This window comes from Cyrtonyx montezumae, unplaced genomic scaffold (genome assembly GCF_038088225.1).
Source record: "Cyrtonyx montezumae isolate F1298 unplaced genomic scaffold, pur_monq_1.0 scaffold_34, whole genome shotgun sequence".
NCBI lineage: Eukaryota > Metazoa > Chordata > Aves > Galliformes > Odontophoridae > Cyrtonyx > Cyrtonyx montezumae.
The window spans coordinates 5,111,567-5,126,297 of NW_027072039.1; the positions used below are offsets into that span (position 1 = coordinate 5,111,567).

Genomic DNA, 14,731 nt, shown 5'->3' on the forward strand with positions numbered 1-14,731 from the left:
CTGTGCCATATTTGCTTTCTGCCAATTCTCTTCTACATGCAACTTGATATTTTTCTTGTTAGATAAAGAAGAAAGTATGTTCCATTGTTAGCTTGGGAAGGCGTCATGCCCTGTAGTATTCAAAGTCAGAAGGAGCATGCTGGACTGTTGTTTTCTTTTTTTCTTTTCAGTTAGTTGCATACCCCAGGAGATCTTAACTGAGGAGGATAATACAGGAGGCATGCTAAAGCAAGCATGTGTTATTTCACTCTTGCTTCCTATTAGAAGATTAATGCATTGCCATTACCATGGACACTAGTAATGAGTATCAGTGGTGAATATCCACTGTTGTATGGAAGCAGGTTCTGCTGATGGTAACTTCATTGTGAGCTGTCTTTGTATACTTGGAAACTTCAGGACCTGTGCTGATTTGAGTTACCACAGTAATCACTGCCACCAGATATACTTTTATTCCTGGTAAACAAACAAACAAACAAACAAACCCTAATCCCTTGGGATAACTCGGTATTCACATCAAACAAAAGGCACTTTTCTACTCCTTACCTTTATTCTTGAGAAATAACAATGTGATTCCTGCATAGGTAATATTTAGATCATTTATTGAGAAGGTCATACATGTAAATGTGCACATTTCATGAACACCCTCCCTCTTTAAAGGCTGATACCATTAAAATCATTTCCTTATTTCTATAAAAAACGTCTGGGCTTTTTTGTTATTCTCGAAAGTTCTGGATTTACTGGGGCTCATTCACACCCTGTTTTGAGCCTTTTTCCACCATCATGTTGTTTTCAAGGGGAAGCGAGCTTTGAATAAAAAATTGTTTTTACATATTAATGCTGGAGAAAATGAGGTAGCTTATGTGGGTATACAAGGTTTTTTTCAGTTGCCAAGAAAGCAGGAAGCTGTTTTCATCTTACTGCACAAGGTGGAAAACCAGAGGGCATTTATGGTTGGGCTCAATAAGCTGTGAGCAGTAAAGCCAAGCTGTCCTTTGCCCCATACAGGTCTCTGTACCATGTAGAGCTATATCAGATGGTAGAAAGTGACTGTGCTGAGGGCAGGAAATGAGGGGCTGGCTTACTTCAGTCTTCATAGGAAAGTATGGCCATTAGAAGAATGTACAGATAATAAAACCACTGCTGTATAATTTACTCAAAACACTTGCTTAGCTTTCATAGAATCATAGAGGCATTAAGGTTGGGAAAGAGCTCTAAAACCATCTTTAGCATCACATCTGCATTTTTCTTGAACGCCTCTGGCTCCATGGACTTGTGACCTGGAGTAGCAGGTCTCTAACTGTCTCCACCCGAATCATGGGGGGTTTTATTCTGCTCCCCATCCCAGACTTCCAGGTCAAGGGGTAGAGTACCCTGAGGATAACTGGTCTCCTTTGGATCAGGAAGTATATTTTTGAGCACAAGAGATACGAATTTTGTTTCAAGTGACAGTCTGATGAATCAGTATTTTATCAGCACTTGGTGATAAATCTCCCCTGTTCTCTGATTAGCTTTGTGAAATAAATGAGGATAATTATTGTAGATTCCTGAATAATAGAATTTAAAGCAGAGAGAGAGAGATTTAAGGCTAAGACTTATCCAACCTTTCTGAAGTTTGCAGATGAGAGGTCACTTTTTCCCTATCCTATTCCCCTGCCTATGAAGATATGTAAGAAGTGTTTTTAACACTTGTATATGCCTATATGCAGAGTTACAGATGTTAAATGGGGTGTAAATGACTGCCACAGCTGCTGTGAGCAGTTAGCTTGATTAATTGCTCTTTGTGGTTCATACAGTACAGAAAACTTAGTGTGTAGTTCATCTATAAATCATAATGTGAAATCAAGGGCAGGAGGTTTTGTGAGCTTCTTTGCTGTCTTGGTGCTAAGAATCTGTGTGCATTAAATTCCATGGTGGTTCTGAATGAATTTTGTCTGAATTAATTTGGTACAGCTGTAAATCAATAATGTCTTCAGAAGGTCAGTGAAGGTTTTTTTATCAGTGAAAATTTGACTTGTCTTCTGGGATTGGGTATCTTTTGAACAAGGGAATTCCTGGTCTTCATTGCGGTCCTCAAGTAGATGCAGGAAAGACTTTGCAGGAGTGGGGTTTAGTTCACCATATGCAGCAAGTACTGTAAGAAGATAACATTCTTGCTTTAAGGCAGGACACTGGCTGTATGATGAAGAACAGAAGAACGTAAAAAATGTTAAGCAGCATTCTTGAAAAGTGATGCTAGCTGTGAAATGCAATATTCAGAAACCCTTTCCTTATTTTGTTTTCCTCAACAGCTTGTCCACCAGGAACATACAAGCCTGACAGTTCACCAGGTGGAATAAGCACTTGCATCTCATGTCCTGATGAGAATCATACTTCTCCACCAGGAAGTACCTCCATTGAGGACTGTGCATGCCAGGAGGGTTATCGTGCTGTAGGGCAAACTTGTGAAGGTAAGTATTTAGAGCCAGAAATTAAATGTAATTAAACAACGCAGTGCTGAGACAGTCTCATTATTCATCTTAGCACCTTAGTGAAAGAGAAGTTAAATTGCATGCAAGATGTTACGTACCATTCCAGTGCATCAAAACTAGCAAGGTGCAAGTGGAGCTGGAAATAAAAAATACTGCTTACCTTCAGTAGACTTTTGCACTCCAACTGGTGTCATAACTCTGTTGTGGTTGTTTAATTATTTAGTCATTCACTGCCCTGAATTGAAGCCCCCTGAAAATGGTTACTTTGTCCAGAATGTCTGCAACAATTACTTCAATGCTGCCTGTGGGATCCGATGCAAAGCGGGATTTGATCTGGTGGGAAGCAGCATCCGGCTGTGTCAGCCAAATGGACTGTGGTCTGGATCAGAGGCTACTTGCAGAGGTATGGACATGTGCTTGCAAAGTCTTTTCCTACAGGGTTAGTTTATTCTTAACACTGGTTTACCTTGCTCATTACATAATAGGCTGTGCAGATGTGCATCTGTTACCTCTTAAGGGAAGGAACATTCTAAATGCCAAGTTCCTCCACAGTCATTCTGTCTACGTCCTTTCTGCTGGATGTGGTTGCTTGATTTTCCTTTAGCTAGGAATTTGTGAGAGAAAATCTGCCTAGAGATAGTGTCTTGATTTTGAGTAAGTTTCCTTTGGAGTTGGACAGGTTTTTCTTTGCCTTTCTTGTACCTCTCTGTTGTCCTGAAGACTTCCCATTAAATACATTAAGAAATCCTACCTTTATGTGTACTGGATCGGCTCGTCTCCATTCACTCAGAGTATAAAAGGGAGTGAGATCAAAGCCACAGTTTATAGCTGTCTTGTTAATCCCAGAAGTATTTTATCACATAAATTAGGGAGAGACATTGAAGGAAAATCCCTTGGCAGTGCTTTGAATCTTGATGTTAAATGTTAGCTAGCTAAAATATGCTCTGCTATTGGAAAGCAGTTAATGCAGTCGTTTTTTGCAATTAACTATGACCTATGAAAAAAAGCCCTACAAAGTATGTATTTAATCCAGAAAAATGTGTTAGGAGAAAACACAGAATGTACTTCTGTTGTTGTTTTGATTGACATTATGGAAATATTTCTTGATCCTGAAAAATGCCTAATTGACAAGATTGGCCTGTATTTAAGACATGACACCATGACCAGCCTAACATGAATTCAGCTCCCAGTTTTCACCAGGGCCATAGGTTCATAGGTTCATAAGGTTGGAAAGGACCTACAGGATCATCTAGTCCAACCATCCTCCTATCACTATCCCTATCCAACTACTAAATCAAATCCCTTAGCACCTCATCTAAACGCTTCTTGAACAGCGCTACGGATGGTGCCTCACCCACCTCCCTAGGCAGGCCATCCCAGTGCCTGACCACTCTTGCAGAGAAAAAATGAAATACCAAAATAAAATGAAATACCAAAAAAAAAAATGAAATACCATACTGAAATACCAAAGAAATATGAGCATTGAAACACTGAGGACACAGTAGCATTTCAGTTACACGGACTATCAGGAGATGACTGGATGTAGTGGGTGATGGAAAGGTGTTGAGGAGCACCTTTCTTATAAACATTAATACTGTTGACTACCTCCTCAGTACTCATAATTCATTCAAGGTCCATCAGTAATAACCACAGCTTGGTAGTGTTTGCTTCCTCTAGAAGAGCTTCCATGGAAGCAATAGAAGAAAAAACCTCTTCTACATAAAGCATGTATGATTCAGATATCAAATGTCTTTCTTATTCACTGCAGTGTAGTTAAGATACAGCTTATCAGAAAGTTGCTCAAAAGCTCTAGTTATTACTAACTAGATGAAAGTCTCAAAACCTTTTCTATTCTCTTGAACGCTTTCTGGTGAGTGCCTCTATACATGTGTCTGTGAGAGGAGTAGTATTCTCCAAGTCTGAACATGAAACTGGTGATAGAAAGATGTGTCAGATGCATCTGAGTGACCTTTTTTTCTTTTTTCCATATCCAAGGTACCTACATTTTGCTGCACTCAGATGCCCCTATCGATTTAACAAAAGACATAATGTCACGGTGGTTTTTTTTTGTAGTGTTGAGGAGTTTGTAGCTATAACCATTTGTACAGATTATATCACTTGAAAGAGCATTCAGGATATCTGCCTATTTAGTAGTTTGAGGGAGTGTCATGCTCTAATCAGTCCACATGTGTATCTAGTTGGAGACATGTCCTGTCTCATCTGTATAAACAGCAAACAACTACTGGGAAGAGGAGAGAAAGTTGCCAAGTTGGCTTACTTTCAATTGCCTTTGGAGAGGAGTTTGTGGTTTGCCTCCTACCAAGCAGCAGCAAGGATGATTTTCTTAGTAAAATCTGCATTCCAAGAAGACAGAGAAGTCATCCACTGCTCTGAAGTCATTCATCATCAGCACTTGTCCACTGCCTGCACCTCAACAGAAGCTGTGGAAACAGTCCTGGGAAAACAACAGTTTAGAGAGCTGTAGTCTTCTTAACTATATTTTTGAGTGGTCACACACTGCCCTTGTGTATACTTTTCTCCCACTAAAGACTTCTGAACATACTGACCAGTACCCACTGGCTTTGACTGAGAAGTTTTCCACATACATGTTTTCACATACATTTGATTTGGAAAATCAGTAGCTGCCTAGGGAAGAGAAGGTTGAATTACTGAGGAAAAAGATGCAGTAGGACCCCAGCAGGCATCTACAGATTTCAGCTTGCTGTCACCCTATCATTGCATGCATGTCATCATCACATAAATCTGTACAGCTTAGGTGTTTGACAGGGGTGGGCCCAAATCCAGGCAGGATGTATGCTGAGAGGGTCACAATGGAACAAAATGAAAAGTGTAAGATGCTGAATGAAGAGAAGGGCTCTAGGCACTGCATAAGGATAACGTTTGATTAGAAAAACTTAAGATAATGAAACAAAGGAAATAAATAAAAGCATTACCAGTGCTACTGATTTTGTTATTAATATTATTATCATTGACCTGTTGAGGGATTAATCTGCAGTGCTACATTGTGTTGAACTGCAGCACCATGATTCAGTAACAAAATCATGGAATGGTCTGAGGACTCTTTGTCATACCCCACATCCTCCTCTGCATACATAACCCTGCAAAGCACAGTCTTCTTGGCATGATCCTGCTTGCATTGTCTGAGAGCTGTGGCAGGAGAAGGGCTCTGCTGCAGAGCAGCAGCCAGGGCTACCCCACTGGGAGCCCCACCCCAGAAGGTCAGTTTGTCTCAGCAACAGCCTAAGTTGTCCCTTTTCATTTCTCATGGTCCTCTTAACCATGAATTCCTTGTCTTCCATCTTCCTCTCTCTGTCTTACCATGAAGCATGTCCACTAGTCTAATGTGTGAGTCTGACATTTGTTTGTGCCTGCATCAATCAACTGAGCAGTGCCTGAGCACGTTCCCAAGCCTCAGGATGCAATCTTCTGTCATATTAAGCTGTTAGCCTTTTCTCTGACATGCATTCAGCCCATATTAGACTGCCAGTTAGAAATTTCCCAAACTCAGAGACGTGTCTGAGGAATTAGAAACATCTGAAGACTCAAACTTTTCCGTAGGATTGCATTTGCATGCAGCCATGCCATCTTGAAGGCTTGCAGACTTTACTATCACAGGTTGCACAGTGCTGAGTGTGCAAAGGCTGGTGACTTTTCTGGGCACAATGAAACTGCTAGCCTTCTGTCAGAATTCAGGCCAGTGTGTGCATAACCTCATATGTGCTGAGACTTCAAGAAAGGTAAGGCATTAATCCTTTGAAAAAAAAAATAGCCTTCTTCCAGCTCTTGTTTTGTAAATCTGTTTCAACTGGTGTAGTAAGCATACAACCCTGTAGCTGTGCAGTCCCTTAAAACCTGAATGGGCTAGAGTTGCTCCCCAGATTCTCAGTGCTGCAGAGTGAACTGATATTTTTTTCCCTTTGTAGTTCGAACATGTCCCAAGCTCTGGGCTCCTGAGAATGGACATATTAATTGTTCAACAGCTGATATCTCCTATAAAACAGAATGTTTTGTGACCTGCAATGAAGGCTATGAACTACAAGGAAATGCCAAATTGACCTGCCAGGGAACCTCACAGTGGGATTCAAAGGAGCCCAAGTGTGTGGGTAGGTATCTAATCACAGTCTGTTCATGTCAGAGTGCAGCCTTTCCTACCATGCTGTCATGTGTGTGAAACACTATCGATTTTAGTAACTGATGAAGCCTAGATAAGAATGAGAAACAGTTTATGAATGTTTCATACTGGTCGTAAAACTGGGGAGGAGCAAAAGGGTTTTTAAATGGAGTAAATGGGCAAATTAACATTGAAATTCAGCACAGGCACTCAGTAATCAAAGGTGCTGGATCTGATGGTTTGTTGTCCCTTAATATATTGTAGGAAACATGCATCTTGTAAGCTTATAGTAGTAAACTTCAGTTACCCTCTTAAAGCTTACTGTCCTAAAGACTGAAGTAATTTCCAGGCATTGCAAGTGCCAAGTAGAGATGTGGCTGCTGTCAGTTTTACTTAGCTCATGGCAGGAAATAAGGTAAGAGACATTAGGGAGCAAAAACTTCTATTGTGAGGTCTCACCAACTGTGCAGACATTGTGAAGTATACATATATTTCTGTCCACTACGCTTTCTGTTATGTATAGAAATAAAGGTTTCTAGATTTCACAAGAAGCCATTTGGGACTACTGACAGATGCCTAATTCATGTAAAATCCCAAGAGGAAAAAATAGAGTACTGCAAGCTTAGAAGACCAGCACTTCAGAAACTGATCTGGTGCTGAATAAAGTTAGGGTAGAGTACATATTACCTGGGCACAGTTAAGGTAATGCCTTACTCTTCACCTGCAAGCTTAAAAATATGAAGTTTGCATGAGACAAGAACAAACTTTGTGACTGTAGATATATGTTTGAAAATTATCCTTAAGTATTAACTTATGAGGAAAGTTCATTAAAAGATCCTAATCTTTCTTCTGAAGTCAGTGGAAAAGCATCAATTAACTTCAAAAGGAAGAGTCCCCGAAATCCTGTTGGAAGATTATAGTTGGAAGATTAACTATATTCATCAGCTGAATTCATCCTTACTAGCTTAGCATTTTGATTATTAAAATCCAGCTCTACCCAGTATCAGATTTCTTCACACCATGCAATTTTACTTCAATTTCTGGATTACCCTTGGCAATGGTTTATTTTTGCTGAGTCTGAAAATCCAGTATGGAGGTTAGTTTTAGTTGTCCCAGAGGAAAAAGGGTGGGCTAGAAACAGCTTTTGCCATCAAGCTTGCTGAGATTATTGCCTAGTGCAGATGTGTGGCATTTCATTCTGGGGAGGATGCAAATGATGAAAAGATTCAGATTGCACGTTCCCTTCCAAAACATCTCTTGTACATCATTTCTAACTATTATTTGTCATCTCCTAGATGAAGGATAGCAGAAGTCCTTCATAAGCATATGTAGTTGGTAATTTATTGATTTCTGTCTCTTGTTTGAAAAATGAAGTGAGATTAGTTTCACTTGGCTCTCAGAGGTACACTCCTAGATGTTTTTCTGAATGCTTTTCAGTTTGATTGGAGACCACTGCCAAGTTTACTGTATTTACAAGTTAGATTTGTAAGACTCTACTACAGCCATGTTCAACCATAACTGCCACTGCGTAGTAACATAATCTGTGTTGTGACATAATTCTTTATAGGCACTTCTGTGAAGTCTGTTGTCATCTGCTGCTTTTTTTCAAGAGAGTTTAAGTTAATTCAAGATTGGCAATTATTTGTGGTTTTATTTCAGATATTTTTCATGAAAGATGCTGTTTGCAGAGAGTTACTTTTGCATAGGTTACATGATATTATAAACTGATCAAAACCAAACTGTTTACTAAAAAAGCATCTTTGACTCTTGTCCAGTTTAAAAAAACATATATTTTCACAATCATGGTCTGGTGTTTCCTTGCCAACTGGCTAAGAGTTAATATTCAGCACATTAAAATTAATGAAATTTGCAAGATACTCTTCTCCTTGCTTTGTTCATGCGTTTGTGAATAAAAGTATAAATCCAGATGGCATCCACAGTGTTGATGCCATCTAGTGTTGAAAGAATTCATGCTACATAAGTCTAATAGCAGTCAGACAGTTCTTTCCCTGATATGTGTGTGTGTAAATGGGTGGAAGGAAAGAAGCATGACTTAGTTGGTGGTCTTTTTTTTTTTAGTTACTGTGTTGAAGCTCCTCTTAAAATCAGGGAACATCCCAAGTTAGAAGTGACCTAAAAAGATTGCATCACTCTACTCCTCACAGAGCCTAGGCTTCCTAGGTCAGCTTTGTCAACTTGTCTAACCGAGCAGGGATAGAAAGAGGTACTTCATTGTTCTGCTTTGCTGTGATCTTGCTGGTATACTTGGAAGCATCTTCAGGAGGATTGTTACCACTTAGACAAAAAAGAAATTTTTCTGTTTCTCTTGCCTACACCTTTCAGAGCCTTTTTTCTACTTGTCCTCTTAAAGTAGCATACGTTGTAAAGTTTTTAGCTTGTACGTTCAAACATTGTTTTTCCCTGTTTCTGATCTTTCTGCTATTTGTCTTTGTCCTTCCTGTGGTGACCAGCCAAAGGTTAGGTTTTTTTTTACTGATGGAGTTGATCTACATTTCATAGCCAGTAGTAGCTGCTTGAAGTGAATGTGTTAACATTTGCAATTTCTGCAGCCTCTTGAAATATCTGTTCCAAAACTGCAGCCTTTTGCAGTTATTAATTGCTTAGACTTTAAACACATTTTCAGTATTGGAAGTTTAAAGGGCAGGAAATACTTAAAATTCTTTGAGTCTTTAAAATTTGTTTGAAGAAGAACTAGTTTTCAATGACTTGCTGCATATTTTGGAAGAGGAAAGAAAAGGGACATGTAGTGTTATAATGTGAATTGCTTCAGTGTCATTAAACCATTACTAAGAGAGGAATAGCACTTTGCCTTCTGTAGCTGTGGTGAGCTGTTCTTTGTATATTCCCTTTGTGTAGAGACTTATCTTCTTTCTTCAATAACTAGCAAAAGAGTTACAGGTCTTCTCATTTGCTTTAGTTAATGAATAACTTTTCCTGTGTGTATGCCCATTAATTGTTGTAAGAAAAATAACTGAAAGTCTGCCTAACTGAATTAACATGATAAACCTTTTTGCCCTGTTCATTCATGGCTGAATGTTTGAAACAGAATTAACATTATCTCATAGAATCATAGAGTCATAGGGGTCCCCTGCCAAAGCAGGTTCCCTACAGCAGGTAAATTTCAGGTATTTGCTTCAGATGGTAAAAACAGCAGCTCAAAAACGGAAATAATTTTTTTGTGACGATGGAGCCTGGTTTTGCACACTGTGTTTTTTGCAACATTTACACTTCAGTGCAAATGTTCTTCAGAACTTATAATAAATTCTAGTAATAGAATAGTTCAAAACCTTGATTTTAAGCCTTAAAGTAATCATTAGGCCTTCCTAACTTTTTTTGGAGGGGAGGGGAGTGGGATGTTCAGCCACCATTTATAGTCACCTGGAGTCTTTGCAACTGGGTACATTTAAGACCAAGCCTAATTTCATGCAATTTGGGGTGCAGTAGGCAAAATCATATGCCATGTCTCTAAGTTCAAGTAAGCTCATGGCAGGATTTCCTTTTCTGTCTCTCATTCTTATTTCTTGTGTTAATGTAAAAACTGCACAAAAAGGCAATAAATGTGAGACTGTTACTTCTGTCCAGCTTTGAAGATCCAGAAAGCAATGGAATGCTTTCAGAAGCATTCATGAAAGCTTGAGTTCTAGAAGGTAGAAAGTTAGAGTAAAAAGGATAGAGTAGAATATGGCAGAGCCACAGGAAAAATGGCACGGTGCTTCTATTGCAGCAGAAAGCATGGGCATGAAAATCATAGAAGCACAGAATCTTGGAATGATTTATGCTGGAAAAGACCTGAAAGACCATCTAGATCCAACCCACCTACAATGGACAGGAACACCTTCCTGTAGCCCATACTGCCCATGGCCCCAGCCAGCCTGGCCTTGAGTACCTCCAGGGATGGGCATCCACAGCTTCCCTGGGCAGCAGTGCCACAGCCTCATCACCCTCTGAATAAAGTGTTTCTTCCTTATATCTAAACTAAATCTCCCCTCTTCTAGCTTAAAGCCATTGCTGCTTGTCCTGTCACTATAATTCCTGATGAAGAGTTCCTCTCCTGCTTTCTTGTTGGCCCTTTTAGGTACTGAAAGGCCACAGTGACATCTCCCTGGAGTATTCTCTTCTTTGGGCTCAACAGCCCCAACTCTTTCAGCCTGTCTTCAGAGGACAGATGATCTGATCATCTTTGTGGCTGTTCTCTGGACCTACTCTAACAGGACCTGATATCTGGGGGGCTGTTTCATTCAGCACTAGAGCACAAAATTTGAGCATTTTCTGTTGTTTTTATGCACTCACCGTGTCTTAAGAAGTCTGTGTATTTTATGTTTCCTCTTAGCTACCGTATGATTTTATTTGCAGATTTGTTTGAATGTATATTTTTATGTATATCAGTTAAAATGTGTGCCTTACTGGTCTCTTGTAGAAATGCATTGCCCCATCTTCCAGAAACCAGCAGGTATAACAATTCTCCCTCCAAAATGTGGGCTGGAGCCAGCTGTTTCTGGGACTGTGTGCCAACTGAGTTGTCCCAGAGGATTCATCCTGTCTGGAGTTAAAGAAGAACTAAGGTGCATTTCATCTGGGAGATGGAGTGCAAACATCCATGATGCTCTGTGTAAAGGTAGAGATCAGCACAAATTCAATTCCACATGCCCGTGCAAGACTTGAGGAAAATACATAGGAAACAGATGAAAAAAGACAGAATTCTGCAGAAATCTTAATCAAGCAGTCTGGAAGAAGAATAGTCTGGGTCATTATAGCTTAGCTCTTAGATTTACTTGTAGTATGTAATACAAACATGGAATTCAGAGGTTGCTTGAGTGCTATCTTAGAATTATTCATTGCTGGCAGTCTCTTAAGTCTGTTGTTGGGAAGCTGTCTGCTAAATGGCCTGATGTGAAGATTAATTAGAATTTTCAAAGTAGGAGTGAAACCTCTTAACTTAAAGATAACCAGTGTGGAACCCACACACCTATTAAAACAGCAATTAAAAGTAATGCTGCTTCTACTGGTCTGGCACAGATTTATGCAAGCCCTGTAGTCTGAGCAGACCTGTCAGCCCCAGGTGATACACGGGGTGTAGATGTATGGTTCTTTTCAGTTGGCTATGAACTGACCACAGCTATAGAACACAAAAGTAACAGCCACATGGGTCAAAAGCAAAAGTGGCCAACACTTTGCACAGTTTATAGATGAGCAGAACACGGCTGAAGGGTTCTGGCATGTTTGCCCACCCCTTCTAGAAATGCAAGGTTATTTATTTTCTTACATACATGCACAGTGAGTTGGAAGAATTTTGGTTTTGGGTTATAGAAGGATGCAAGTGAAAGTGAGGTTTTCCTGGGAATGTGCTCTTCACCTCTTCATGAACCACTGTGCTCTTAGAAATAATGCTTTCACCCTAAATGGAGGACAATACCATCCCCTGCATGAAAGAACAGTGCAGAAAACAGCCAAGTCAGTACAGAAACTGAGATGGAAACTTTCTTCTCTGCAGTGACCAAGGAGAATTTACCCTTCCCTTTAAAGATATCATTTCCCACTCTGTGATGTACCACATTGTTTTTCTGAATCTAGTTGAAACTTGTGCCAAGCCACAGTTTTTAATATTTGATGGGATCCCAGCACAGGGTTACAAGCTAAGTGTTTGGATCAAGATAAAGTAGCATGGCTTGGGTTCAAGGTTTTGGATATTACTGTTGCATAAAACTCTAAAGAGAAACCAAGATACTCTGAATGTTATTCTTCTCTAGTAAAACTGAATATTTGCCTCTCAATTGCTTTCATTTTTGGTACTTTCTCTGTTTTGCTGCCAAAATATTTGGCCAGTTCATACTAGCCATTTTCTTTCTGACTTATTTATTTCTACAAAATTTCACTTTTAAATGGAATTTGCCCCAGACTGAGGGCTGTGGTCAAGTGTGATTCATAACTGGTAGTTATGAAGAGTGCACTTCTAGTAAAATTTTCCTCAGAATGAGTTCAGAGGAAGACAAAACTACTTGTATTTATTGCTTTGCACTCAATTACAGGAGTTTAATTGCCTGACTTATGTCTTTACTGGAACTATGTAGTAATAAAATTGTAACTGGTATCAGTCCCAAGTTGTTTTAAAGCCTCCTGGGTATGGATGAGTTCAGAGCTGAATGCCTTTGTCCTTGTCTCATGAGTCTTATGGCCATTTATCAAAAGATACTACAGCAATAAAATAACCCAACCACAGATGTTTTGAGAGGTCCTGTCCCTGAGAGACAAATAAGTACTTTGTCAGAGAACTGTGATACTTAAATGGTGGTGGTGGTTACCTATATTGTACCACTAGTACTTTCAAACCATGCAGCATTCTCACATATGTCTCAAGAAGAGTTTGTTAGGCCTACACTGTAGCTTACAGTAGGTGTTTGTACATTTCCAATAACTGGTGCAAGAAATCTTGTCACTGCTTCTTTAAAATCATTGTGCTCCTGGGCATTTGAGATTGGCTACTGTCTTGTTCATAGTGCATATGTCATGTCACAGAGAATCTTTTTTAAGTCACTGGTGACAGATGTTTACATCTGCATGTGTCATATGTGAGGGCAATGAAAGGATAGAAAAGCCACTCCTTAATGAGCAGATATGTGTGCTGTATAGGTGAAGAATAAGAGAAAACAATTAATTCTGCCTCATGCTTTGTTTTGTGGTTGCATGTAGAAACCAAAGTATCACTGTACTAAGTGATGTTCAAAAATACAGCCAAACACAGTCCTTTCTCCAGGGTAATTTACTGTTTATGTATGAATCTGTAAACAAGAGTCAAAAAGAGGCAGAGGTGGAAACTTTGCAGAAACATGTTCCTTTAGAAACTAAAGAAGTTTCCCTAAAGAAACGCATATTCCAGGAAGCCCCGAAAAAGCAGTACTTATAACAAGTTGCAGTCTAATCATTATAAAGGTTTTATTTCTTTAATACCATATATAAAAGTAGTTTGTATTTTTCTGGGTCAGATATTGAAGCTCCTCAGATCCACTGTCCAGAAAATATTGAGACTGAGACTCTGGAACATCAGAACTCTGCTAATATCACTTGGCAGATCCCAATAGCTGAGGATAACTCTGGAGATGAGGTAAGTTAAAATCTATGCATTTGACTAGGTGCTGTCTTTTTTATGGCTAGTTATTTCAAATTAGTTTTCTGAACCACTAGAATTGTTTCTTATAGCAAGCTTGAGTAGAAGAAAAATTTACTGAAAACTTTTTATATTGAGAATTCAGCATTTTCTGTCCTGTTCAGGGTTACACAGTCATAGAACATCCTGTGTGGTATTTAAGCACACGAAATCTCATATGTTTAATTTATGTAGTCAAAAGAAAGAATGTGCCCTCGTTTATAAAATGGAGACAGCTGCTTTAAAAAGGAGCTCTTGGGAACGGGAAGAAGTTTAATAAATGGTTCTTAGAAGGAAGTGAAGCAGTTCATTAATCTAAAAGGCTAGCAAAAACACTGTGATAAGTAAGGATGCATTTCAGCTTCCCAACCAAGAAAGAAAAATGCCATTTTCTTATCCCATGCAACATTCACACACAGACCTTCGGGTACTCAGTTTGTTTCAATGCACAGTGCTGTAATGCAGCAGACTGGGGTCTGAACCCTGACTGGGTAAACCCCCATTGCTAAAAGGATAGCAATCTTAAGGAGGGAAGAGAGGATCTCTGTTGTGAAGTCTGCCCTCATTTGAAGTGGCTATGAGCATGAAATAGGAGCAGAATTAACATTAAAGGGTACGTTTTTGTGCCTGTTTCTTGAATCGTGTGAGTGTCATGAAGATTGCTTTCCCTTTTAAATAACAATTGTCTTCCTATAAAAGGTCTCAGTGCACGTTACCCCAGCTTTCATACCACCATATCTCCTCCCAATTGGTGAAGTTGCCATTACATACAGAGCGGTCGATAGGTCCGGCAATGAAGCAAGCTGTACGTTCAGTGTCAAGGTCATTGGTAAGTGCTCCAAAAAATCACTTGGGGAACAGTCTTTCTTCATGGAAATATTCCTATTTTCTGCATAAAAAGACTGAATCACTGTGACCTTTATTGTGTGCTTAGATAAGCCCAAGAGTGATGTCATCTCCATAAATGCA

General features: G+C 39.4%; 1 protein-coding gene across 1 annotated transcript in view; it reads left to right on the top strand.

The window, feature by feature from the left end:
• SVEP1 (sushi, von Willebrand factor type A, EGF and pentraxin domain containing 1) overlaps positions 1-14,731 on the top strand; it is a 113,547-nt gene that overhangs the window by 38,191 nt on the left and 60,625 nt on the right. Inside the window, exons 4-9 of the mRNA XM_065745238.1 lie at positions 2,289-2,447; positions 2,692-2,871; positions 6,413-6,592; positions 11,039-11,236; positions 13,602-13,720; positions 14,462-14,591. Coding sequence (XP_065601310.1) covers positions 2,289-2,447; positions 2,692-2,871; positions 6,413-6,592; positions 11,039-11,236; positions 13,602-13,720; positions 14,462-14,591 — 966 coding nt within the window. The remainder of the gene's footprint in view (positions 1-2,288; positions 2,448-2,691; positions 2,872-6,412; positions 6,593-11,038; positions 11,237-13,601; positions 13,721-14,461; positions 14,592-14,731) is intronic.